Raw genomic sequence first — 24,395 nt, forward strand, 5'->3', positions numbered from 1 at the left:
AACAGGTTCAGTTGTCAAGCGGCAGTTTCGCATGTTATGTTTCGATTGTCTTAAAGCCTACCCGGTAATATGTTTTCGGAATAGGGAGTTACCTCAACATCTGTTATGTCAAATTGACTCCGACTGTAGCTTGACATCAGCGGCATTGGGGCCAGAAGCATAGGTCAGGTCCGTATATCTCCTGCCAGAAGTGAGGCTTTCTTATCAAAAAACTCTGCCTCTCCCGTAAACGAGAGTAGAGTAAGCATGAAATGTTTACGGGCCTAATGTCATCTCGGTGGACACCCGAACCGCACCATACAGGAAGGGAGGAACGCCACCACCCGTTCAGCGTGATGCCTTGCCATTTGAACGCAAGGTTTTTTGAGGAAAGGAAATGGCGCAGTAATTCTCTGCCATCTCGGTGGACACCCGAACCGCACCGTAAAGGAAGGGAGGAACGCCACCACCCGTTCGGCGCGATGCCTTGCCCTTTGAACGCAGCGCTTCTCCCCCGGGCCCCTGTACGCCTTTGCTTCGATGCGCGAAGCCCCTAAGAGATCACGTATGACAACGAAGTGTAACGTGGCATTTATGTGCTTTTTGCACACGTTATTAGAAATCGGAAATTATAATTCCGTGCATTATCAAACCCACAGCTGCACTGATATCTTGATAAACATTGAGAAGGCACTGGCAGCAGTTATTTTTTGTGACTCCTTTGGAGACCAACCGGCGCTTGCATGCCGGTCGCGTAGGAGGGCTTAGAGAGAGAGAGTTGTTAAATCTCGTTAAGTCGCGTACGGTGCCCGGATGTTCTCGTTTCAGAGCCCGGATGACTGGAATTCAGTGCCCGGATGAGTGGATTTCAGTGCCCGGATGATGGCTCTCGGTCTCGGCGTGACGTCACCACACTGCCGACAACGGGAGCTAAAAGCATTTCATGCTTAAAATCTCTGCCTCTCCCGTAAACGAGAGTAGAGTAAGCATGAAATGTTTACGGGCCTAATGTCATCTCGGTGGACACCCGAACCGCACCGTACAGGAAGGGAGGAACGCCACCACCCGTTCAGCGCAATGCCTTGCCATTTGAACGCAAGGTTTTTTGAGGAAAGGAAATGGCGCAGTAATTCTCTGCCATCTCGGTGGACACCCGAACCGCACCGTAAAGGAAGGGAGGAACGCCACCACCCGTTCGGCGCGTTGCCTTGCCCTTTGAACGCAGCGCTTCTCCCCCGGATCACGTATGACAACGAAGTGTAACGTGGCATTTATGTGCTTTTTGCATGCGTTATTAGAACTCGGAAATTATAATTCCGTACATTATCAAACCCACAGCTCCACTGATATCTTGATAAACATTGAGAAGGCACTGGCAGCAGTTATTTTTTGTCATTTGGAGACCAACCGGCGCTTGCATGCCGGTCGCGTAGGAGGGCTTAGAGAGTCTCGTTAAATCTCGTTAAGTCTCGTACGGTGCCCGGATGTTCTCGTTTCAGAGCCCGGATGACTGGAATTCAGTGCCCGGATGAGTGGAATTCAGTGCCCGGATGACTGGAATTCAGTGCCCGGATGAGTGGATTTCAGTGCCCGGATGATGGCTCTCGGTCTCGGCGTGACGTCACCACACTGCCGACAACGGGAGCTAAAAGCATTTCATGCTTAAAAATCCCGTGATTATAACCCTACGTCGGAGAGAACATAACGTGGCTTTAGCTGCAAATTCCAAATTCTCCCGCGCACGTCCGCGGCACTATTGTTTGCAAGCAGACACGCGAAGCTCTTTTTAGAGCGAGAGCTGTACTTTTGGTGGTGCAACTTCCGATTTCGATGTGGATGAGACAATGACCTTCAATGCCTCACAAGGTCAAAAGAACTTAACTGCGTGGTGGTATGGCCAAAGCTAAGGTAGTACGATCACGTGATCACATGACTGACCATTGGGCATCTGACCTTGACCTTTGACCTTGACCCTTGACCTTGGCAATTGATATGATGCAGTGGGCACCTCATCGACAGTGGCCTTCAATGCCTCATAGGGACAAACAGAACTTAACTGTATGGTGGTATGAACCAAGTTATGGTATTATGACCAAGTGATCATATGACTATGACCATTGGTACCTCACCTTGACATCTGACCTTGACCTTGACATTTGATTTGATACAATGGAGTCCATGCTTGAGAGAGCTCTCGCTCTTGTCGCTTGGTTCAAGCCACGTTGAACCCCAGGCATTTTGAAGCTGTTTGTATAATCCCGGAGCTGACTCCGATTGCTGCAAAGGCACGGCCATGTGGATCTATTTGCAACAGTGACATGTGTCTTAGCGTTCCAAGCCGAGTACCACGATCATGAATATCTTTTTTCTTCTACGTTAACAGCTATGTTATATCAAGCAGAACTACACGTCTCTCAAGTACATCATAGCCGCCATGGACATTGACTACTCGGACCCGGGGTTCTACAAGCTGCGCTGGCTCCAGAGTCTAATCACGTTTTTCCAAGACCTCTACACAGTGCCGGATATGATAATGTACTGCCATATGTTAGATTACCATCCAGCATGTCACAGATACGGTTGATGATTGTTGAGAAGCCCCAGCATCACTGAGCAAAGGAGAATTCTTCGCAGCAAACCGTCTTCTTACCTTCACAACTTTTCAGATTTACTGTGCTGACAAAAAAAAAATGAGTATGGAACAGATGAGAGAGCCCACAAGGGAGAAGATTGTTGGTATTAGTTGTCCGCACTGGACGATTACACTATCTCCCTTTGGCTCTTTCTCGGTTTCAATGTGATCACATTTTATATTGTGTCACCCTGAGTCATCTGGCATGAGATGCCGTTCCCCATATCACACATAGCTCCGAAAGAGTGAGTTTCAAATAAAGTTGAAAGTTAGGGCTCCATGTTGTCGTTTGCCTTCTTCACTGTCCGCTTCCGCTAGGACCGTGCCTTTTAGTGGAGCTCAAATCTCCCAGCCCGTGACGGTTTCAATAAAACTGAGGAATTAGAGTTTATTTGTGCACTCTTGTACTGTGCCATGTGTCTTTGGATTGTGTCATGCAGACAATTTTCGCTGTTCTAGGTGGTAAAATAGACCGGCAGTCGTCTTTTGGGACTTTCTATGGGAGATATCAGATACTCGATAGTGTCTGCAACTGCAGCTGCGCAGAGCATATTGTACTGTCTGGTAAGCGAAGTTTCTCGACAAATTCAAACTCATATTCGCGCCGGAGGAAGCCATTCATGCAACACTTGCTGTAAATCCAGTGTGTGGCAAATTTCTTTAAATGGACTAAAACTGACGTAAATAGAATTTGCATTTCTAAATGCAGTGCACAAGCTGCCGCGGTCATTAAAAACGTGCAAAGTTTTAAATATGCGTGCAACTATGTGCTGTGTACAGTCTTTGCCGAAAGTAACCCGGCCCAGGTGGTTTGTTTCTTAGCCTCGTAGCGAAGCATTCATGGCAGCCCTTAAAGGAGCCCAGAAACACAATCTTAGTTAACTGTTTTGCCTGTTGATTGCATACAGTGAGTTATAATGGTGCTATTAGCGTCGGTAATACCGCGTATATTCCGTTTTTTAATATCTTAATGTCCTCCCAAAAACAACTTCATGGCTCTGATGGTGTCGCCACACAGTGGCGGGTTTTTAGCAGCGGATATGACATCACCTGGCGCGAGCTTGATGATCGGACAAACAGTAAATATACTGCAAATTGTGTGAATAAATAGACACACATTTTGCGCCTGTCTGCGTTTTATATTAGATCAACAAAACAACTTGTTTGTCTTAGAGAAAAGCCCTGCAAAGCAAGTAAAATAAAAATACATCACCAGGGGCGCTCTGGCATGGAAACGACGCTGCCAGTCTAAGCAAAAACGAGTTACAGGGAGCAGGCAACCATGGAGTACAAACTTCCGCGACGTGCTCTGGCTGGCTGTTTTGATTGGTTGCGCCAGGTGCCGTCATTGGGAGAGCGAAATAGGGGTGGGAAGCCCCGCCAAAATCGAGTTGAGGGCAGCGTTTTGTTTGCTTGTATTTTGAAATTTCTCCACTGAATAACTCCCGTTCCTGTGCATCGATTCCTGTAATTCTTTCTAAGTCAGCATCTGTGTGACATAAAGAACCCACCTGAAGTATAGCCGGCATCCCCCCAAGCAGTGTTTCGCAGCCCCTTTAAGCCCTGATTCTGTGTAAAGTATGAAGAAGCCCTTGCCCTCATGTTCCGACACCTTTCGGTCTTTAGGGCTGCCTTGAAGGTTCCGTTACGCGGTTGAGAAGCAAAAACCTGTTGCTCGGTTACTTTTGGCCAAAGGGGGTAGGTACAAGAACGTGGCAAAGACTTATCGCACAATGTCTTGCCCTTCCACTCAGAATTGGGTTAGAATGAATGAATGATTGAATCAATGAATGGTGTTAAAACATATGTTGGACGTAAAGAACAAGAAAGTCACTTCCAACGCACTTTTGGAGCAGGCCGTATCGGCAGGTCATGATATCTGCTGGGAAGGGACTTCTATCATCGCCAAAGAAAACTGGCTTCCACGCCAGTATCTCGAGTCCGTGGTGATTCAGACTACTGAAAAAAGAGTTAATCTTAACGCCGGAAACCTACCGCCAACATACGCAAGATGCTTGGGACGATTATTGAAGCGCATTTAAGCTCCGCTCTTCTAGAATAAATTTCAGTGAACAAGGCTTTCGTATGGAAGCCGATATGTCTTCTCCTTTTCCGGTCTCAGCTTCTTTTTTTCTCTTGAAATGAATTTTTGAATTGCGTTCTGGGATCGTAATAATGTAATAGAAAAATTTAGCTGGATATTTTTCACAAGTGATATGAATTGTAAACTAAGATCAAACTCAAATAACAAAATTAAATTCCATAGAAAGCTTGGCAAAATATTGCTGCATTGAATGCAAGGACACAGGCGAGGAAACACAGGAAAAAATCACGATAGGTGCTGCTTAAACACAGTGTCAGACCAAAGTAAATTTTTCCTCTTTAGCATTCGCGTTTATTGAGCTAGCGGTGCAGCAGGGTGCTTAGCAGGGCACAGAGGGTCAGTCAGCCCTAGGGGCGCCGAATCCGTGCCGTCCATTCCCGCTTACCGCGGCTCATATTCCTTAAATAGCGCGAACAGAAGCCACGCCATGAAAGCGCTAATTCGCCTTCGCTCCACGCAAGGTATCGTGCCACAGCCCCCCGCCCTCTTCAAAGAGACACGCCGTAGTAGGGCTGAAGCGAAGGCTAAAGCCTGGCCTGTAGCAAATCGATACTTTCACCTCCCAAGTGACCACCTCACACAGACTGCATGAACCGGAGGTGGTAATAACGCTCCCTCACCGTGCCCGCAGCTCAAGTGAGAGGCACGGGTGGTGACGACGAACCTTGGGAAGTATTTTAGAGTGACAGCTCCATTCCTCGGGGCACAATTAACGACTCCGATGTTGCTGAGGTATTGACCTTCAGTACCTCACTAGGTCAAACCGAACTTAACTGCGTAGTGCTTATAGCCCAATCTATGGTAGTATGACCACGGGATCATATGACAGATCACTGGGTATCTTACCTTGACCTTTGACCTTCACATTTGATTTTAGACAGTGGACACCATGTCAACGAGATTCAATGTCTCACAAGGTCAAACAGAACTTAACTTCATGGTTGTATGGTCTAAGCTATGGTAGTATGAACACGTGATAATATGACTATGATCATTGTGCGCGTGATCTTCACCTCTGAACTTGACCCTTCACCTTGACATTTGATTTGCTTAACAGAGCTTTCACTCGTATAACTAGGTTCAAGCCGCGTTGAGCCCCAGGCATCTTTTTTTATCTAAAATACGGTAGGTGCGCTCCCAGAGCCTGCCTACTTCCCCTCTCTCCCCATGTCATAGCCGTGCTTAATTCCGAGCGGCAAGAGGTGTTTCTGCGTGTCTGCTCTTCAAACTAATATTTCCGAGCATAAACGCCATATATGTCGAGAGGAATGCGTTAGCACGTGGGCACCGATCTCGTGAGTTCACTGACCTTTGCCGTAGGAGTGAAAACTAACCCCTGCGGCACGAATTTGTGGCGCCGCCTGGGTGCAGCTGCGAAAATAGCGCAAAGCGCAAGAGGCTAGCAGCTTAACTAGCGGCGAGAAAGGTTCCATGTCATGCTTTACTATTCTTTGAAATCATTTCAGACACGATCAAATCTATTAAAATAAGGGGCCCAGTTTGATCGAGCGTTGGCTTCAAAGCGGTCACCCGTTGAAATTTTGCACGCGCGTTGAATTCTCCGCGTGCTGTTTAGTTTGAAGTCTGCCTTCGGCGCATGGAATGCGCAGCACGAGAGGTTTGAAGTTTTTCGTGAAGACGAAGACTTCCAAAGGATAGCCCTAGATTCCTCAGTTTTTTTTTTTATGAGCCGCTTGAGATAAGCCTGAATGAATTTTTACCCTATTTGGACTGGCACCAAACCCTGGTCAATCCCATGCCATGAGCATATTCCATCGCTGCAGAGGCAACAACCACAAGCTTGCAGTTGTTTCCAGCTTAACGCATGAAAAGGCCTGCGACCTTGGCTCGATGGTCTAAAGCGGCGGCAAGCGATTGTATGTCCAACATTATTGGAGAAAATATTTGCATATTAGAATATTAGGTATTTTGTGGACATATTGAAGGGAATGGTTCATTCTTCCAATGCGTAGCAAAAGCTTTCTTACATAGTGTTTCCTTCACTCTCATCGAGCAGTTAGGACCCCAGAGAAAGCCAAACAGAACGCTCTTGACCACAGCAAAAGCGGTAATAGCAAAACAATGCAGGCCTACCGAAGAAAGATCCGCAGATATGTTCATTGTCACAATGAAATCTTACAGTATATGAAAAAATTGCGTTCATCAACTGGTCCTCGTTCACGGTGTTTTTGTCCAAAAATACTGGGCATGGAACTTCTTCGAGCTTCCTGGGGTTTGAATTCCACTCGAGTTCGTAAATAAGGGAGGGATTTTTTTTTTCTAGCAGACTGTACACCGACAGGTAGACGCCGGATTTTCGTTCGCATGATCGTTCTAATGCTAACGTATTAAATAAGACTGACCACCCTAGCCACGTCTGTGCAATGCCTGCAGCTCTGCTGTTGTACCATCTCCAGCCGGCGGGCCATGCAGGTAGTAAAAAGGAGAGATCACAAACGTCACAGTTTGTGGACTGCGATCACAAACATCACATTCCTCACAACTCCCGCTTTGCGAAAGTAAGGCGCTTCTTCAAAGTTTCGGTATTGAACATACTGGCCGACATAGACGCCATTGTCTGCAAATAAAGAGAAAGATGCTTCTAACACTGCTCTGCTACTGTAAAAACTACGGATGAGAACATTTACCTTGTCTCTCACGCAAGGATAACAGCAGGTGATAGGCACTATCGCTCCAACCCTATGGCCAAATCATGGCAGTTCAGGCCGAGTTCTAAGGGAGTACGAAGCATGCTCAAGTCATCTGTAGAGGAAATGAGGCGCTTGCCGCCTCAATTATAAATTCCTTCTTTGGCGATTCCACCGTGCGGTTATGTATAATCGTTTGTTAGGCCAACAACAACGACTAAATTCATCGCAGCCCCTTTTTAGAAGAAGAAGAAGAAGAGGAAACTCAGTCATAAGACGCCACACTGATTTATCTGAGTACACTCACATTCTTGGCAAAGGCCGAGAATGGTTACGTGTCATTCGTTCGTTGGGCAGTCGTTCGTAGGGGGCCGCCTGGTTCTTAGACTTCAGTCTTGCGGAGTAAAGTGCGCCACCAATGCGCACAGGTTGTTGTGCTCCCAGACGCCATTAAACAGCGTGGGGGTAGCTGTTCAGGTGTTTCACGAGATGCTCTCAACTTAGCGTTACAAGCTCAGCCAGAAACGAGCTACAGAGTGGCAAAGGGGGATGTCGTTTGTTGCACAGTTTCGCCAATGGCAAGTCAGGGAAGCGGTCGGAGTCTAAGGTTCGCAAACAAAACGTCCTTTGTGTAGCGAAGAGACGATACAGAGGATTAACATAGCATTCATAAGAAAACATGCACAGTATTGTCTGAAACGATGCAACGGACGCAACGCAACACGTAACAGAGGCAACAATACAAGGGAGAACCTGCAACTAAAGTGCACTTGGACACGAGAGAGGCAAACACAAAAACGCAATTTCTTCACTGAGCTGTGAGTCAGTCCGACGGAGGATTACGTTGTTGCCTTCCCGAAGACTGGCGCGCTACCTGTCTAGTACCTTGCTGGGCCTCACCAGCGTGGTCGCAAGTGTTTTGCGGGAGCGGTTCTCGTAAGCTGGAACTGCTATATGGGCGCTGAACGTCCCTTATGTACAGTCAGGTACAAAAGTCTCCGGACCACGTGTTCCTCTAACGAAGCCGATAGCTCAGCTATAATTCGGCGGCTGGAGACCACACTTGTGGAGATAAAAGTTAAATTTTTGCTCTTTCATCTCCACAAGTGCGGTCTCCAGCCGCTGTCTGATAGTAGAGCTATAAGCTTCCTTTGAGGAACACGTGGTCCGGAGACTTTTGTCCCCGACTGTATAGAGCGCGCTACGGCTGTTTGTCGCTTCGCGCCAAGCCAGGCGCACACATACACTCCGCATCGACAGTATAACCGCCCTTTCATCCTCCCACCAATGCCTGCATCGTCATTGGTGAGGCGAAGAGAGAGCCCAAAATATTCAGGGACACTTTGGCTCTCTAAAGTGCTGCCAGGCGAAAGCCTTTCCTGGCGCACTGTTTGGCATTGACTGCGAGACTGACTGTTTGTGGTGTACTAGTGCTTTATTTGACTACACACTTTGATTACACATTAAACTACACCCTTTGACTGCCGACTTCGACTGCTTCTTTAGCGCGACTCTCTCTCTCCTTCGATGAGTTCGGTGGCTCTGTTCGCAGTAATGAGGTATGTAATGTAGTCACCTACTGACGCCTTACGCCCCCTGTCGGAGCGGACGAAAACTATTTTATTAGTTGTCGTCTGCTCCAAAGGGAGCGAATCCGCGCACTCTGACGTCATAACCATTTCGACCAATCGAAAAGCGTGACACCTCTGCTGACAACCTTCTGTCGACAACGATGATGCGTTAAAGGCCTTCGCCTTAAAAGTTCTAAATACTTCTCTGCAGCCCGGAGCCGCCTAGCCCGAGTGTAGAGCAAAGGGCCTCTCACAGCAGGCTTCAAGTTACCCACTCTGAGGCGGCGACAGGGGTCGTTGCTCTAAGCTTTCCAAGTCGTCCACGGCGCGGGCGAGAGCCATTCCTTCCGCGCAGCGCCAGCTTTCCAAATGTACTCCGATATTTGTGACATTGTCCATTCTTATAAATATATTGTGAAACAATATTCCCAACTCACAAAATCGCGCGCATGCATGCAAGTACTAAATAGAAACATAATTACATCAAGGCCCACCAACAACAACGATAGCTTACAAACGCGCAATGAAAGCCTCTATAGACGCCTTACAGCGCCGTATCATGGGGGCTGCCATATTTGATCACGTGATCACGCCGCCATTACACACCTCCTGATTGCTCGGCGCGCGCCCCGTCGCGCAGGCTGCTGCATCTGAAGGTTCGGTTACGACAGGCAGTGTTTCTGCTAATACGGTTGTAAAGGAGTGGGAAGACGACACTGCGGTTCGGCCAAAGCTTCGAAGGACAAGTGAGGACCCTGATTTGATCACTTCTGGCTCGAAAACATGATCGTGCTGCGTGTCGCGGAGAGCCGCCGATCTCGCCGGCTCTTCGAGCCTGCGGAAGGCTCGACTGAATGCTTGTCTTTGCATGCGCTGAAGGCTTTGCTGAATGTTTTTTTTTGTTGTTCTTGTTATCAAAAATGGCTAGTTTTAATGCTCCCGAGGCCGCGCAGGTCGTTGTCCTATTGTATATCCGCATGTAGGCACTGCTTTAAAACGCTCACATGCACATCGTACGAATTTGTTATACGCTCACTACGCTGCTTAGGAAACCTAAAATATTTTCTACTGGTTTGCTAAACACAGAAAGGCGACAAAAATAGACACAAATATTGACCATTATGGTAGCAGTACCATGCACCAAGCAGCCTTCACAAGCTAGAGTACAATCGTTTCGAAGGATTCCGCGATATAATTGTTATAACGCGCGCATGGCAACGTGTTCATATTACACGAAGTTCACAATTATGTCAGCCTCACACATAAAACTGTGGTACGCTCCACGCTCGATATGCGGACATGAAAATGGTCGAGGTCTCATTGGTTGTAATTAATCAGCTTCACTCTGAACGTGCGGAGTAACTTTTAGTGACTGTCTCGCATGGACCGCGAGCCAGTGACAACCGCCCAACACAGTAGCCGTAACGCAAATGCCTTATTACGAATATGGTGCACGAAAACCACGCTACTTTAAGCGAAGTTCAACAGTAGCCTCAAGACGGCGTGTAACACACGGACTGACGGTAAGCGTTGTCCGCTCTCATGGCTGTGCAGTGCATAATAAACAATAGCGGTATGTAGGAGCCTAAGTAGCCTTTTCTTTTTCGTTCCCAATTCGGCCTCGGGAGCTCCTTTTACTATTGGCCGCACACCTTATACCTTACGAGCAATAGGGTATCAGCACAGTGCACAGCAAATGAAACCACGAAGTGACTGTTTCGGTGGCGGAACAGCTTCTTCATGCAGCTGTGTTGTGCAGTTACCGTCGCAGTCGCGGTGGGTTACGTCACTCCGATGAAGTAAGTGCTTATCGGCTGGGCTGTACTAATCGGATTTGAGTATGCACCGTGTCTTCTGAGAAGTGATAACGTCTTGCGGTAGAGGCTTGACTTTCACTACGCTTCCCGAGGAAGCGATTTTTCTGTGAGGAGAAAACAGCCACGAAGGAAAGTTTCCAAAGCAGCGGAACATGAGGCCTAGCTGTCTCGAGCTAGTCCTGAAGGATTGCTCCCACTCGATATTATACTTCACGCTTCAAACATAAATACAATAGCCTCCAGGCTTTCAACGCGTACGATTTGCTATGTGCACATATTGGTAGGATTCGGGCTAGTTGAGAAAGCGAACGGTTCTCTGGTCACTACAATAGTCGCAGTACCGTCGGTTGCCCGCTACTCAAATAACAACGCATACGCTGGCAACGCATACGCGTATAACCGTAAGTCATCAATATCTGTTCGTTGCAGGTGCGCTGCTGGAACCATCCAAATGGCGGTGAAGTTGTCACGGATGCTTCGAGCATGAAGAAGCACTTCCACACAAACTGAGCTTACCAAGTATCACGCTTTCGAAGCTGCGGAGCGAGAGTTCTTCACAGGGAGATCATAGCACATAGAGAGTCAAACTGTGGTGCATTTGCTCTACCGACACCATCAGGTGTTTCACCTAAGTAATGCATAAAGTTGGATATCGAAGCTGTTAAAAACGAACTTTTTAACGTCAAGGAAGCCTTGGCCAATATTACCGCTCAAACAGCAGCTTTCAGAGAAACAGCGACACACTTCTCTGCACTGCACGGGGACAGACAACTGTCTGTGTCCTCAGTATGCGTACAGTCCAAGACGATAGAGAATATGACTTAAAGAATACATACCTTGACAGCATTCATCCAGAAGAAACATGAAACGCAAAAGGTTGATTTGCAATCACCGAAAACAAACTGGGAAGATAGCTTGCGAAATACTGCACTTGCTTATCCGAGCACATTTGATCGTGATAAGAGCGGATGATGAGCGCAGAGCACTTTTCATGGCTACCGTCGACAAAAGGTTTGCGAACTTACGTACTGCATTGCATGACATTAGAATAGAGATGCAGGCTACCAAGACAAGGTCTAGTAAACAAAATAAGCAAGAAGACGTTGAGGAGACACAGGTGACAAAGGTATTTCCTTGTCCACGAGAAGACCCGAAGATGCGAAAACTTCTGAAATGAAGCACGAGAATGTTAAGCAGAACCCTTCGAATAACGGCAAGCAGATCTCAGCGCAGTGTGTGGCCGAGGTTAAGAGTGTGAGTAGCGGAACGCAAGAACACATTGAAAAAGAACAAACTCAACACCCAAGCCTTCCAAAATGTGTGCCAATAGTTTATAGCGCGTACACGTGGTATGTGAAAACGTATTCGGCACTGAAGACCGCCGCAATGGGTCGTGGATGGGCTCTGTACAAGGCAGAGTATTTTTTTTTATTCGAGCTGTTTGCCATCAGGCATAATGAAAAAGGAAAGAAAGTTATAAAAAGGAGTGCAAACAAGCCTCGCTTAAAAAGCGGCACAAGTTCGTGATATAGCAATTATCTAGAGTCCACTTGGTATAGTCGTCTGCAACGTCCCATCGCAGGCCAACCTTTCTTAGTAAACGTCGTCCCAGAACCTTCGAAACACCAGATGCACCAGAGACAAGAGAAACGGCTAGAACGCTGAGTAACGCGGTATTCGTCAAGAAGCATTACCGTGCGTTCTATTTGGAGAAATGGCAGACTTGCGACCACTACGCCCGCGCAGCCTCCTCTTCGTTGCAAAGATAAAGCTATCATCGAGTAAAGTAGTGATCAGTGTTGAGTATTTTGACAGTGATAACGAAAAGTCCTTAGGATACAGAATCGGTGAACAACGCCGCCACTGCCTTTCTCTTTCGCAAGATATTAGTTTTTTTTACGAATATCGCACAAGTAGCGAATACCCTAGAAAAAATTTGATTCTTATACGATCTCTATTTAATACAACGCGATTCGTTTTCGATTTTTTGCTTAATTTTTTACTCGATGCGGCGGAAAAACGACACTTAGATTTCTAAAAAATACTGTTTGCGCACCCTTAAATAACATTTGTAAAGGATACTTCATAGAATTCGAAGCAGGAAAATTTATGACGCATCAATGTTTAGCTTTGTTGCGTTGTGTTTTTTTTTACATCATTTCCTGAGCTTTTATATGCTGGGCAAATAGTGGCAGGGCTTTATCGCCCAGACACGTCAGTTCTCGCGAATATCTCAGAAGGCACGCCGAAAAAGTACCGCGCTGTTCTCACAGTTCTTTGTGAAGATAATAGACATGAGTTAACACACAAATGTTCATACCAGATAAGGGTCAGCAAGAGTCATACATAATTTTTTAAAAATGCTTAGATGATCGGCTGGTGTGGAGTATTGAGAGCAACGTCTCATAGCTACGAAGCCAACTGGTCGACAGGTATCGCAAGAGGGAACACACAAATCAAAAACCAAAAATCATACAAAAACATATCACCAGGCAACCGTCTCCGCACACAAATACACATCGCTGCATCAGCCGTGAGGTAGCGTAACGTTCTCGCATTGATTGGGTTCACCGGCCTCCGTGCTAGGCGGGCAGTGGTACGCCGTGGCAAAGTCAGCGTTTCGCCACAGTGGCACGTTCACCAAAAGCGTGGCGTCAAATGTGCCACTGCAGCTGTAATAGGCGTAGCGGGCGTAGAAGAACTGCGCCTCGGACATCCAGAGGACACTGAAGGCAGGTCGCATTGTGTACCAGCAGGGTCTTGGCGACGCAGGTGCGACGCCTCTTGCAGGCTCAGCTGGCGCTGACCCGACTGCGGCGGCGATGCGCAGACCCATCTTCAACGCCTCCATTTCGACCGCGCCTTTGGGGTCCATTGCGGGTGATGAGCGCGCCTCGCACTGCCTGCATTTAAGTAGCCGCAGCCGAAGGTTTTGATATAAGGGTCTGTCTTATCTATTTGCGCGGAGAAGAATGGGTATATCCACGTGATAAAGTAGTGAATTCTTTTTTTCGGGGCATTTTTGTAATTTTTGTACATTCTTTCGGTTAACTGGTCTCGCATTAGTATATAATAGTCGAGCTTCCTGCTTATAAAGCTACGTGTTTCACATTTATGTCTTAAGCAATAAATAATGATTCCAAACAGACTTTATTAAAGCCGAAACAATGTGTTTTAAGTACTTCTTTGCGGTGCGCATGTAACCTGGATATAGGTAGTCAGTCAGTCAGTTATTTAGTTAGCTAGTTAGTTTAACTAGCTAACTAAATAACTGACTAACTAAATAAAGAAATTATCCAGGTTGCATGAGCACCGCAAAGAAATACTTAAAACACATTGTTTCGGATTTTATAAAGTCTGTTTGGAATCATTATCAGTCATTTAGTTAGTTTGTTTGTTTAACTAACTAAATAACTAACTGACTAACAAAAGATATTATCGCGGTTATTTGCGCACCGCAAAGAAATACTTAAAACACATTATTTCAGCTTCAATAAAGTCTGTTTGGAATCATTATTTATTGCTGAAAACATAAATGTGAAACATGTAACTAACTGTGTTATGAGAGAAGGCAACAGCCAGAGAAACCAAGTTGCACGGCGGATTTCAATTTATTTATTTTCTGCTGTTGTTCAATTTAGAATAATACTGAATATGTTATGGCTTAAAGCTAATTGATTAGAAAAGCAGAAGAAAAAACAACCACATGCCGCCGGTGGGACCCGAGCCCACGACCTCCGAATTACGCGTCCGGTGCTGTACCGCTGAGCTACGGCGACGGCTGTCAAATCTTCTGCTTTCGGGGGTATTTATGTTTACAAATAACCTAACCTTTGAGAGCGTTCAGCAGCGCCACCCACGTTCTTAAGCGGCGGACGTAGCACGTCCCGAGTTACCGCTGATGTGACGTAGAACGTCATCGAACGGCGCGGGTGGAAGCTGTGTGAGAACCCTCTTATGCTTCCTATGGCTTCCTCTGCTTCCTCTGGCAGCCTTGACGCCATAGGAAGCATAAGAGGGTTCTCACACAGCTTCCACCCTCGCCGTTCGATGACGTTCTACGTCACATCAGCGGTAACTCGGGACGTGCTACGTCCGCCGCTTAAAGTCGTGGGTGGCGCTGCTGAACGCTCTCAAAGGTTAGGTTATTTGTAAACATAAATACCCCCGAAAGCAGAAGATTTGACAGCCGTCGCCGTAGCTCAGCGGTGGAGCACCGGACGCGTAATTCGGAGGTCGTGGGCTCGGATCCCACCGGCGGCATGTGGTTGTTTTTTCTTCTGCTTTTCTAATCAATTAGCTTTAAGCCATAACATATTCAGTATTATTCTAAATTGAACAACAGCAGAAAATAAATTAATTAATTGAAATCCCCTGAGCAACTTGGTTTCTGTGGCTGTTGCCTTCTCTCATGACTAACTAACAGTTAGTTACGTGTTTAACGTATTTCACATTTATGTGCTGAGCATGCATCATGCATGTGCTTAGCACGCATCTGGTTTTTCATTTCCTACCATCCCGACACGGCTGGGGCCTATTAGAATTCAGTGTTATGTTTTAATGTTGTGACTGACTGTATCATGTAAAATGTTTCCTATCATAGGTTTAGCAGCATTTCTAGAGTGAAGAGCTTTGAGCATACTCAGAGAATCAGTGTAGACAATGCTGGTTTCGTTGTTCTTTTACAATTTATTCTACATCTGTGAAGATAGCCTAACCCTCGGCAGTAAAAAGCGATGCAAACTGTGGCCGCCGTATTTTTTTTTAATTTTTGTCATGAGCTACTTCGCCTCTAATATGTATTTCTGTTTTTGAGCCATCAGTATAAAATGCAGTGTAGGTGTCACATTGTTCTTTCAGTGCAAAGAATTCGTGCAGTATATGCTCCTCTGGCTTTTGCGTTTTGTGTAAATGTGTCAGTGTGTGTACCATAATGTTAAGTACAGCATCTAGTACTTCCAACTCTTCGCATTGATCTTCGAAGCACAGTACTAATCGACTGATAAAATGTGGTTTGCTGTTGAATAGTCTTTTGCATGGGCACCTGGTGGCAACGGGATGGCAGAGATTTTTCGTTAAAGAACGCATTTTTATGACGTAAATAGATGCGAGTGCCACTCTTCGATCCTATAAAGCGGGCTCATTAGCGTCAACGTAAATGCTGGCTACCGGCAATGTTCTAAATGCGCCAGATAATAAAGATAACGAACAGGGTCTAATGGTTTCAAGTAGGATGCTCTTGTTGAACCACATTGTACGCACCCTTGGTCTAGCTTTGAGCGCACCAGAGAGCGAATGATTTGGAAAAGGCATACTCTTAACGGAACCCCACCGCTTTCCTGAGACCACATTTAGGACAATGAGGGCTCTAGAATCTTTTTAAGTTGTTGATGTTCGGTAGAAATGCGAGTTTCTTGTCAAAAAATGGTGGCTAAAAATTTGTGTTCTTGCCTAAATGACACTGTAGTTTGGTTCAAGTATAGATTAGGATCGACCAGTAGGCCCCGTTTCAATCAGAACAGAGCACTTACTGTCTTTTGAGGAGAAAACTCGAATACATTTCTGTCTGCCAAAAGAGCTAGTTTACTTAGTTACATTTGTATTTGTCTCTCTACACATACCTATGCTGAACGAAGTGCATGCTATATGTAGGTCATCTACATAAACCGAAAGCATTAGGCTCTTGGGAACTATTTTAGCTAAGGAATTCATTTTTAAAATGAAAAGTGCCGTGCTTAGAATACACCTCTGGGGTACGCCGTTCTCTTGTGTGAAAGTAATGGAAAGAATTGCTCTTAGGCGGGCGCAAAATGTGCTTTTAAAGTCGTTCAAGCAGTATGGCATCCTTCCGTGTATACCTAGGTCTGCTAGTCACGAAGGATACCAAACTTCCACGTGGCATCACAGACCTTCTCGAGGTCGAAGAAGACCCGATACCATACTGCTTGTGGATGAACACCTCCCCGATGGTGTTTTCTGGGACAACAAGGTGGTAGGTCGTTCATGTTTTTTTTTTCAAATCCACATAGATGCCTTCTAAAAGTCGCCGATATTAAATTACGAATGTCAGTCATATGTCGACAGCACTTTCCTATGATTTTGCTGTACAGCTGGTGAAGGCTATCGGCCTGTAACTCCTAGAACTTGTTGGTGGTTTTCAAAGTTTCAGAAAAGGTACTACGAGTGCGCTCCTTCTCTATTTGCGCGGAGTATAAGTGTTATATCGCCATGATACAGTACTGAATTCATTTTACTAGTGCATTTTTGTACATTCTTTCTGGTATCTTGTCCCTCGTTCAGTCTATAATAGTCGAGTTTCCTGCTTATAGTGCTGCGTATTTAACATTTAGGTTCTCAGCAATAAACAATGTTTCCAAACAGACTTTTTTAAAGCTGAAACAACATGTCTAAATATTTTTTTGAAAGATGCATTAGAACCTGAATACTTTATTGAACCCTCAGGGCCGAACGCATTCGAGAGGAGTGGTTACAAGTAACAAGATACATAAACTAATGCAATAACTGTTACAAAACAGTTTCTTCATCCTGTTAATTATGTTAGTGCGGTCCGAAAATGCTCGTTATCACTTATGTCGAGAATTTCTCCGGGAAGGTTCCATTCACGTGATCCACGTGTTAGTAAAGACTAAAATGTAGATATGCTGTGATGTTTTTTTCCATTCCAACTTTGTGACGCTGATGAATGTGGTGTGACATGTACACGGGACAAGTTATTGATTATGTTTAGTCCAATAGCGCAGAAGCGCTTAAGGTGGATGTAACAGTGAATGAAACAACTAACCTTTCGGCTTTATTGCAGCAGAAAAATGACTTACGATATGTTTTGGGGCGCCTGCTGTCTTTCTTTTTTTTAACGGTGGCACATCAGAGCCCCCAAAAATATTTCTGGTTTCGCCACTGCCATGATCGACCGTGTATCCTAATGTCTAGTGCAACATCTTAAAGTAAACGGCCAACTAAAGTTAGGTGAATTAGGAGTGAACTTTTTTTTTAAAGGTTGAATACGGAATATGGTGATGGCCGTACTGAGACAACTCAAAGCATTGTCTAAGCCTGGCATGAAACTACTAATCACAGCGTTAATTCGCGGGCGGAACAACTACACGCTACCAGCAATTACTTTACGAATGACTGGTTGCGTAAAGCGCCACGTTATTTTTAAAGCGTGATGTGAACGGTAAGCATTTAACCAGACTTCATATTACGTAGACCCATAATTATGAATTTCATGGCATGAGAGCAGCGGAGGCCGTTGTGCATAATAATTTCCGAACCTGAGGCCCAAAAAATGAAATTAAGTTCAGTCACTTTAGGCTCCCACATTGCTAAAGGGTACAGCAAGCGGCTTCAGATGACCTCGCCGGAATACTTCGCATTTGCAGCTGTGAAATACACCCGCGGGCGGTAGCTACTGCGCTGCGGATAGCGGAACCTTCAGCTCACAGCAAACTATGATGTTAACCGAAAATGCTTGCAACAGATTAGGCCACGTTATTTCGTGATAGCTTGTTTTGTTTTGTTTTTTTTTGCCTCATTCACAACAGAGTAATATACATTACCTGAACTCTTTGAACGCCGCCATTGTTTCTCGAGACCAGCGCGCCGGTCTCCGCACGTTGCTCCACATCAAAGCTGCCATACGACTCGATATGACCGCGGCGTCGGCAAGAAGTGGATCGAGGGTGCCCGAACTCAGCCAGCCGTAGCCCGAAGACGACACGTACATGGTGGCCTTGTTCAAAAAGTACAGACGGTTGTTGGCTCTGTGCTCATTGTCGTCTCGAATCCAGGGGAACCCTCGTTTCGCATTTGACCTTTTAGCGTCGAACTCGAAGTTGTGCGCCAAGAACAGGTTTCGAGCGAATCCTTGCTTTGACATTTGGGGAACGGCTGGCTCCTGGAACACCAGGTCGCCGGGTAGCTTCAGAGTAAAGTTGCCGACCATCGCCCGGAAGTGCTCCGTGTCATTTGGCGCCGCAATGAGCCGCAGGATAGGGGCGTATTCCACGAATCTTCTTCGAGTCTCCTCGAAGATCTTATGCAGCTGCTGGTCTTTCGCGGGACTCGCGAGGGCCGCTACATACGTGACCCGCCATAGCTGGCCACTCTGGAACACGTGGTCGTTACAGACTTCCTTGCTACGCACTGTTGGCGATTTCAATGTGTTGCCCCTTTGAATGTAGCTCATGGCATCCAGGGCGACAACAAGTAGCATGTAGCATAAGGACAACGGCTGGTCGCTCCTCAAGAGGCGTACGTCCGTAAAGAAAGCAGCCTTGGAGATCGTCTGAAATTCCCTAACTTGGTCAATATCGATAAGAAACTCGAGAAATATGTCCCGCAGCTGCGACGCTTTCAGACCGCCGAAGATGCCGCTCATCTCTTCTAAAGACAACGAACCAGTTCTTTTTTTGTCAAGTGGAAATTTTTTTTCCCACGCGGACACGTCCTTCCGGGTGTAGTTAGTGCCGAAATGCGCGCTCAGGATGGAGAGAGCAGTCATGTAGCAGGAATCGTCGCAAAATGCTTTGTAGTCGGTGGTCCGGAGTAGCCTCCTTTTTAACACGAACCCTTGTGTTTTAGTGGTTTGGCTGATTAAAGTGAAAATAAACTTGAGGTGGTATCGCCTATCCACCGCGAGGGCAAAACGTAGCAAATCTGCGCCACTCATTCGGCTGGAGGTGTTGGCGATTTCCAGCACGATCGTCGTGACATCTCTGGCTCGCTGATCTTGACGCCAAACCTCATTGAGGCACGATGTGTAGAGAGCATGAAGTGCTGCCGCAGCCGGGCTGCCGTAGTTTTGTGTTCCTTTGATGATGTTGGAGGCGATATCCTCCTGCGAAATTGCACAACAGGACAAGGACCAAGCATATAATTAAAGACGCAAAATGAAATTTGTTCACAACGGTCATTTTCGTCGTACTACGGAGCATTGACACTCGTGTCGTTGAACCAAGGTGTAGAATGAAATTAGAGTCACATTGTGCGAATAGTACCACGGAGTGCCGATCCCCATCTTTAGGGATTGTTTTGTGTGGGTTCGATGTCCAAGCGGCGATAAGGTAAGGGAAACCCGACGCGGAGAGTGTTTTACATATTAACATATATCCCATGAAGCACAACATGCAACGTCGACAATCTTTTGGGGTACTAAACGTACCGAGCGATGTTCTATTCGCGGACTGGCAATGCATTACATAGTTTATCTTGATCGTTCATGTCTTTGTTAGGAAGCGCCATGGCTGATGTTCTCGCAGAATCCGCGAAGTCCCACGTTCCAGGACAGAGGAGAGAGGACTAGTGCTCCTTCGCCTCAAGGCTTCTCAAAACTGCCGATGCCCAATTCACATCACATGACCCAACAGGAAACCCAGTGGTCTTTCAGTTTTGACGAGGGTTGCGCTTATTCCTTTTATAATTATAACGTTAGCGCCAATCAGACTTTCACCATGCCTAAACTGGATAAAGAAACGAAGCAGTTGTCCCTTGGTGCAACTGAAACCGGACGCGTTCACCTGCTATCAAAAGCAGTTGGTATCCAGACAGCGTACGAAATGACCGTTATATGTTGGAGTGCGGCACTCAACTCTGCTATGTGCCGTGCAGAGGGCGCACAGACTTAAGTGATGCGCAATAGACAGGTTCAAACGCATAAGCGTACATAGAGTAGGGATGGACGTCGGCAAACGTGGGGCCACTGAATCTCCAACCTTCTTGGCACACCCTGGGCCAACCTTGGCGGCCGACGGAGGCCGTCGTCAGCCTAAACTTGTTGCTTGGATCGAGTAAGCATAGATAAGTCTACCGCTGAGATAGTTGCTGAAACGAGCAGACAACTTCGCTTCCTATTCACTGCGTAACAAATCTCCTAGAGATCCCGTCCATACTTCGGAGCCAAGAATGTCGTGAGAATACTGCACAAACAAGAACCTTAGGTGTCTTGTTTATTACACCCGAACAAGCTCCTACTACAACTTCTGCAGCTAATATAATGTAAAGTGGGCTTTAGCAGACCTTTTATCATGGTAAAAGGTTTTATTGCGAAAGCAATAATACGCCAGGTCTAACCGTTCGTCCCGTGGTCCGTGGACCCCCCTGCTCCTCGAGGAGCCGACGCCGCACCTAACAGATGGTGTGACGTCAGCCTCTCCGTTGCTATGGCGATGTGTGACGTCAGCTTGCTCTCTCCACCGCAGCCAAGAGGAGCCGGTCGTGCGCGCGCTCCTCGAGAAGTCTCGCCATGGAAGTCACCGACGAAGAGTCTGTATCTGAATCTAGTTGATCTACTGCTTCTGCACAATAACTCTAAGGCGACAGCCAAGCAAGCTAGGAAGAATGCAAGAAAGAGGTTACAACGTGCCCAAGAAGCGGAATAGCAACGAGAAGAACGACTGCGGAAACTACGAGAAGCCAAAGCAGCTAGACGAGCTCTATCGAGTTCAGAAGCTGGGATTAGGCAAGCTAAACGGAATGATGCCAAGCGGAAACAACGTGCCCATGAAACAGAGGAGCAATGAGAAGAACGTTTGCGAAAACGACGAGAATCAGAAGCAGCTAAACAAGCCAGTTCAAGTTCAGAATGTGAGTCCAGCCATGTTATACGGAATGAAGCTAGGAGACGAAGACGTGCGGAGGAAACAGAAGAACAACGGGCCGAATATCTTGAAAAGCGGATGAAAACCAAGAATGTCCACGCTAAACAAGCAAACAATCAGCACGACTGTGTGCGACCAAGCATAATATTGCACTGCAAGCGCAACTAACCAGGTTTAACAAAAGCTAAACCACACCTTTTTTTTGTTCTTTGATCAACAGGCTTCGCTTGAACACAATGTAATTCATTAGGGCTGCTTCCCTTGTCTTTAAAAATAGCAGCATTCAATTTTCAACTGAAAACTAAGCAATTTTTCGGGTTCTAGCACCGCCCAGAATGAAAGCTTTTGCTTTAGTGTTTTGATCCTAATGAACAGGCGCACTACGGCAGGATGGAGACACTACTTTCCGAAGGTTGGTCAAAAAATAATAGCTTTGTTTTTCTTTCATTGGCACGACTCCTTTATGGCTCCTTCAAGCGTGCAAGAGAGTAAGTCTTTTTGTGTATGAATTTAAGTGTGCGTTGATAAATTTTTTTAAAATTTTCCCCATGTCATAAGTAAGGACCCCGAAGAACCCTCTGGAGGTGGACAGTACTCGTTCCAAATTTGGCTAAAACCCGCCAGAAGAGAGTGAGACCTGGATATCTCCGCTCATGTATTGCAATGTGAATAAAAGAAAGACATGTTACCTCCTAGTGAGTATGCCAAGATAATTTTAGTTGGTTTGGCATACATTAATTGTTCAACAGTTTACTTCCCTTCATTTTCAACAGTCTCTTAAACATGGACTTCTACTGTGCGGTTATACCTGAAACGATTTCAAAGGCCCCAACAGAGAGTGAAAACCTGTGCAATGATTTATTTAAATTTCTCACTACCACTAGCAATCCTCCTTTCAATTTTTGAGAAGTGGACCAACTCGTAAAATAGTTCGTGCTAAGCGACCAAAAGAGTAATCATATAAAAATCTATTTCGTGGACCGCCTGCAAGAAGCACCTTCAACTAATGAATATTTCTCTCTTTTGAGTATTTCGAATTCTACATTTTCAGAAAATGCAAAAGGATGCTGTGCGCTCGAGGCTTTAAATCTTCAAAATGAGATCGCAGTCGCCCTGCTTCTTGCACACCATCTCCCAAAAGAAGCAATGCTTTTGTTCAATGAACTCAAGAATTCCTCTTGCGTAGGACCGTACACTGACCTTCACGCAACTGAAAAATAACATCGCAGGCAGAAGCTATGCGTCATATCATTATCGCATATGCTTGATAAAAACTGACACACAAGCTGTAGTTCAGCAATGACAAGAGCTGTTTCAAAGCAGATATTAAATATTCATAGGAACCACTCGACTAAGCCATTTGAACGCATTAAGTTCCTCCTCTGGTTCCATTTATAATGATACAAAAAAACTGATAGAGAACCGACAGAATATTATTTTCTGATGAATTATCCTTCACCGCCACATACTGGCCTCAGGACCTCGATTCTTTATATTTAAGAGCCTTAGTTTGTGCCGGAAAGGGTCACCACACAATCAAGTCCGCGGAGATGGGCTGGCCGCAACTGACAAAGGACAGAGTTAATTGAGGAGACTTGGGAAAGGCCTTTGCCCAGAAGTCGACGTAGTCAGGCTGATGATGATGATGATGATGATTAAATCGTTTACAATTCTCTCGATTTGAGTGACCATTTAGGTTACATTCAAAAGTTATTAGCGAAATTCGCCATTTAAAACACTTTCAGACTCGCCGGCAGGCGAAACCAGCAAAATGCAATTGCAGGTTAGCAGACTTTCGTTATTAAAATTAGCAGGATGTCCGCGCGAAAGCTCACCAGCATGTCGTTGGCCACGTCTTGCTGCACGATGCCGTGTCTGATGGCGTTTTTGCAGATGTACGCGAAGAAGTCACTGCAGGGCGGCTCGTGTTTGTCGATGACGGCGAACAGCCTGCCTGCCTCGCTGGAGCAGCAGAACTGAGGTCCAGTGCCGTTCCTCTCGTCCCGCGTGGCAGCTCCATGGATGGTGAACAAGAGCAGCGCAGCGGTGGCCGCTGCCAGAGAGGCTCCGCAGAAGCAGCCAAGGCCGGTGCCGGCTGAGAGTAGCTCTTTGCCCCGCCAAAGTGAAGTCCGAGACGCTGGCGGACCGCCGCCAAGGGGCGAAAGTAGGTCTTCTTCCGTAGGCTGAGGCTCCATCGTGTCTGTCTTTCTCTTCTTCTGGAAAATTCCCACGAGGAGTGCGTGCAACTGCGAGTGGTTAGCGCCTCCTTGTGCTAGAAATGCCCGGTAAAGTGCTCGTGCCCCCTGTTGAAGAGATAGAGAAAACTTTTAATTCGAAAGAAAAAACTGCGGAAGGGCGCAGACACAGAGTGGGACACAGGTCCAGTGTCGTCATGTATTCCTCTCTGTGTGTGCGCCTTTAAAACTACGTACCAATTGGCCCAGCTCTGTACCCTACCGAAAACTTTTAGTTAGCATAGATTAATTCGCAGGAGCCGGATGGTTGGGGCCGCTAGTCCAGGGCTCCGCTGGCGGCAGCTGACTTGCGGACTGGTTAGATGATCCAGGCTTGCGAGTCCAGGTTTTCACTGGTGAGGGCTTCCTACCACTTCTCGTGTGTGTGTCGGGTGTGGCACTATTAACTTTTTGTCCGGTTTGTCGTGGTATTGCCAAGATGTATGGCACAGCGTGGGGCTTGCTCCGCAAAAAGGATAGTAACGGGTATTGTGTTGGTCTGATCTTGTGTAAAATGTAAAGACTTGGATATGTGTTTGTTTGTATTCTCCTCCACCCAGTGGCATCAGAGGAGAACAGTTGTTTGTGTGGTGGTCGGTGAGAATTGTCTTCTTTATAGCCTAAGGTGTTCGAGCCTGTCAACATACGGTCCTAGGAGCGGAGTGGGGTAGGGAAGCGGGTCCTCCCGGTTTGTTAGAGCTCGGGCTAGATCATTCGCTACATTGTTTCCAGCTAGGCATTCGTGGCCAGGTTTCCATGTTATTCTGTGTGAATGTGAGAGTGCAGTTAAT

General features: G+C 46.3%; 2 protein-coding genes and 1 pseudogene across 2 annotated transcripts in view; 2 read left to right on the plus strand and 1 right to left on the minus strand.

Moving 5' to 3' along the window:
- LOC149328178 (uncharacterized) overlaps nt 1–2,563 on the plus strand; it is a 37,410-nt gene extending 34,847 nt beyond the window's left edge. Inside the window, exon 9 of the mRNA XM_089558920.1 lies at nt 2,363–2,563. Coding sequence (XP_089415046.1) covers nt 2,363–2,563 — 201 coding nt within the window. The remainder of the gene's footprint in view (nt 1–2,362) is intronic.
- Nucleotides 2,564–8,650: 6,087 nt separating this feature from the next.
- LOC149328180 (uncharacterized) lies at nt 8,651–13,123 on the plus strand (annotated as a pseudogene).
- Nucleotides 13,124–13,278: 155 nt separating this feature from the next.
- LOC149328181 (uncharacterized) lies at nt 13,279–23,565 on the minus strand. The gene is made up of 3 exons (XM_089560137.1): nt 23,206–23,565; nt 18,332–19,611; nt 13,279–13,654 (listed from the first exon to the last, which is right to left on the minus strand). Exons 1-3 carry the CDS (start codon nt 23,563–23,565, stop codon nt 13,279–13,281), a joined length of 2,016 nt encoding a protein of 671 aa, XP_089416263.1.
- Nucleotides 23,566–24,395: the final 830 nt, after the last annotated feature.

This window comes from Amblyomma mixtum, chromosome 9, assembly GCF_055824585.1.
Source record: "Amblyomma mixtum isolate Tamu chromosome 9, ASM5582458v1, whole genome shotgun sequence".
In the NCBI taxonomy this organism is placed as follows: domain Eukaryota; kingdom Metazoa; phylum Arthropoda; class Arachnida; order Ixodida; family Ixodidae; genus Amblyomma; species Amblyomma mixtum.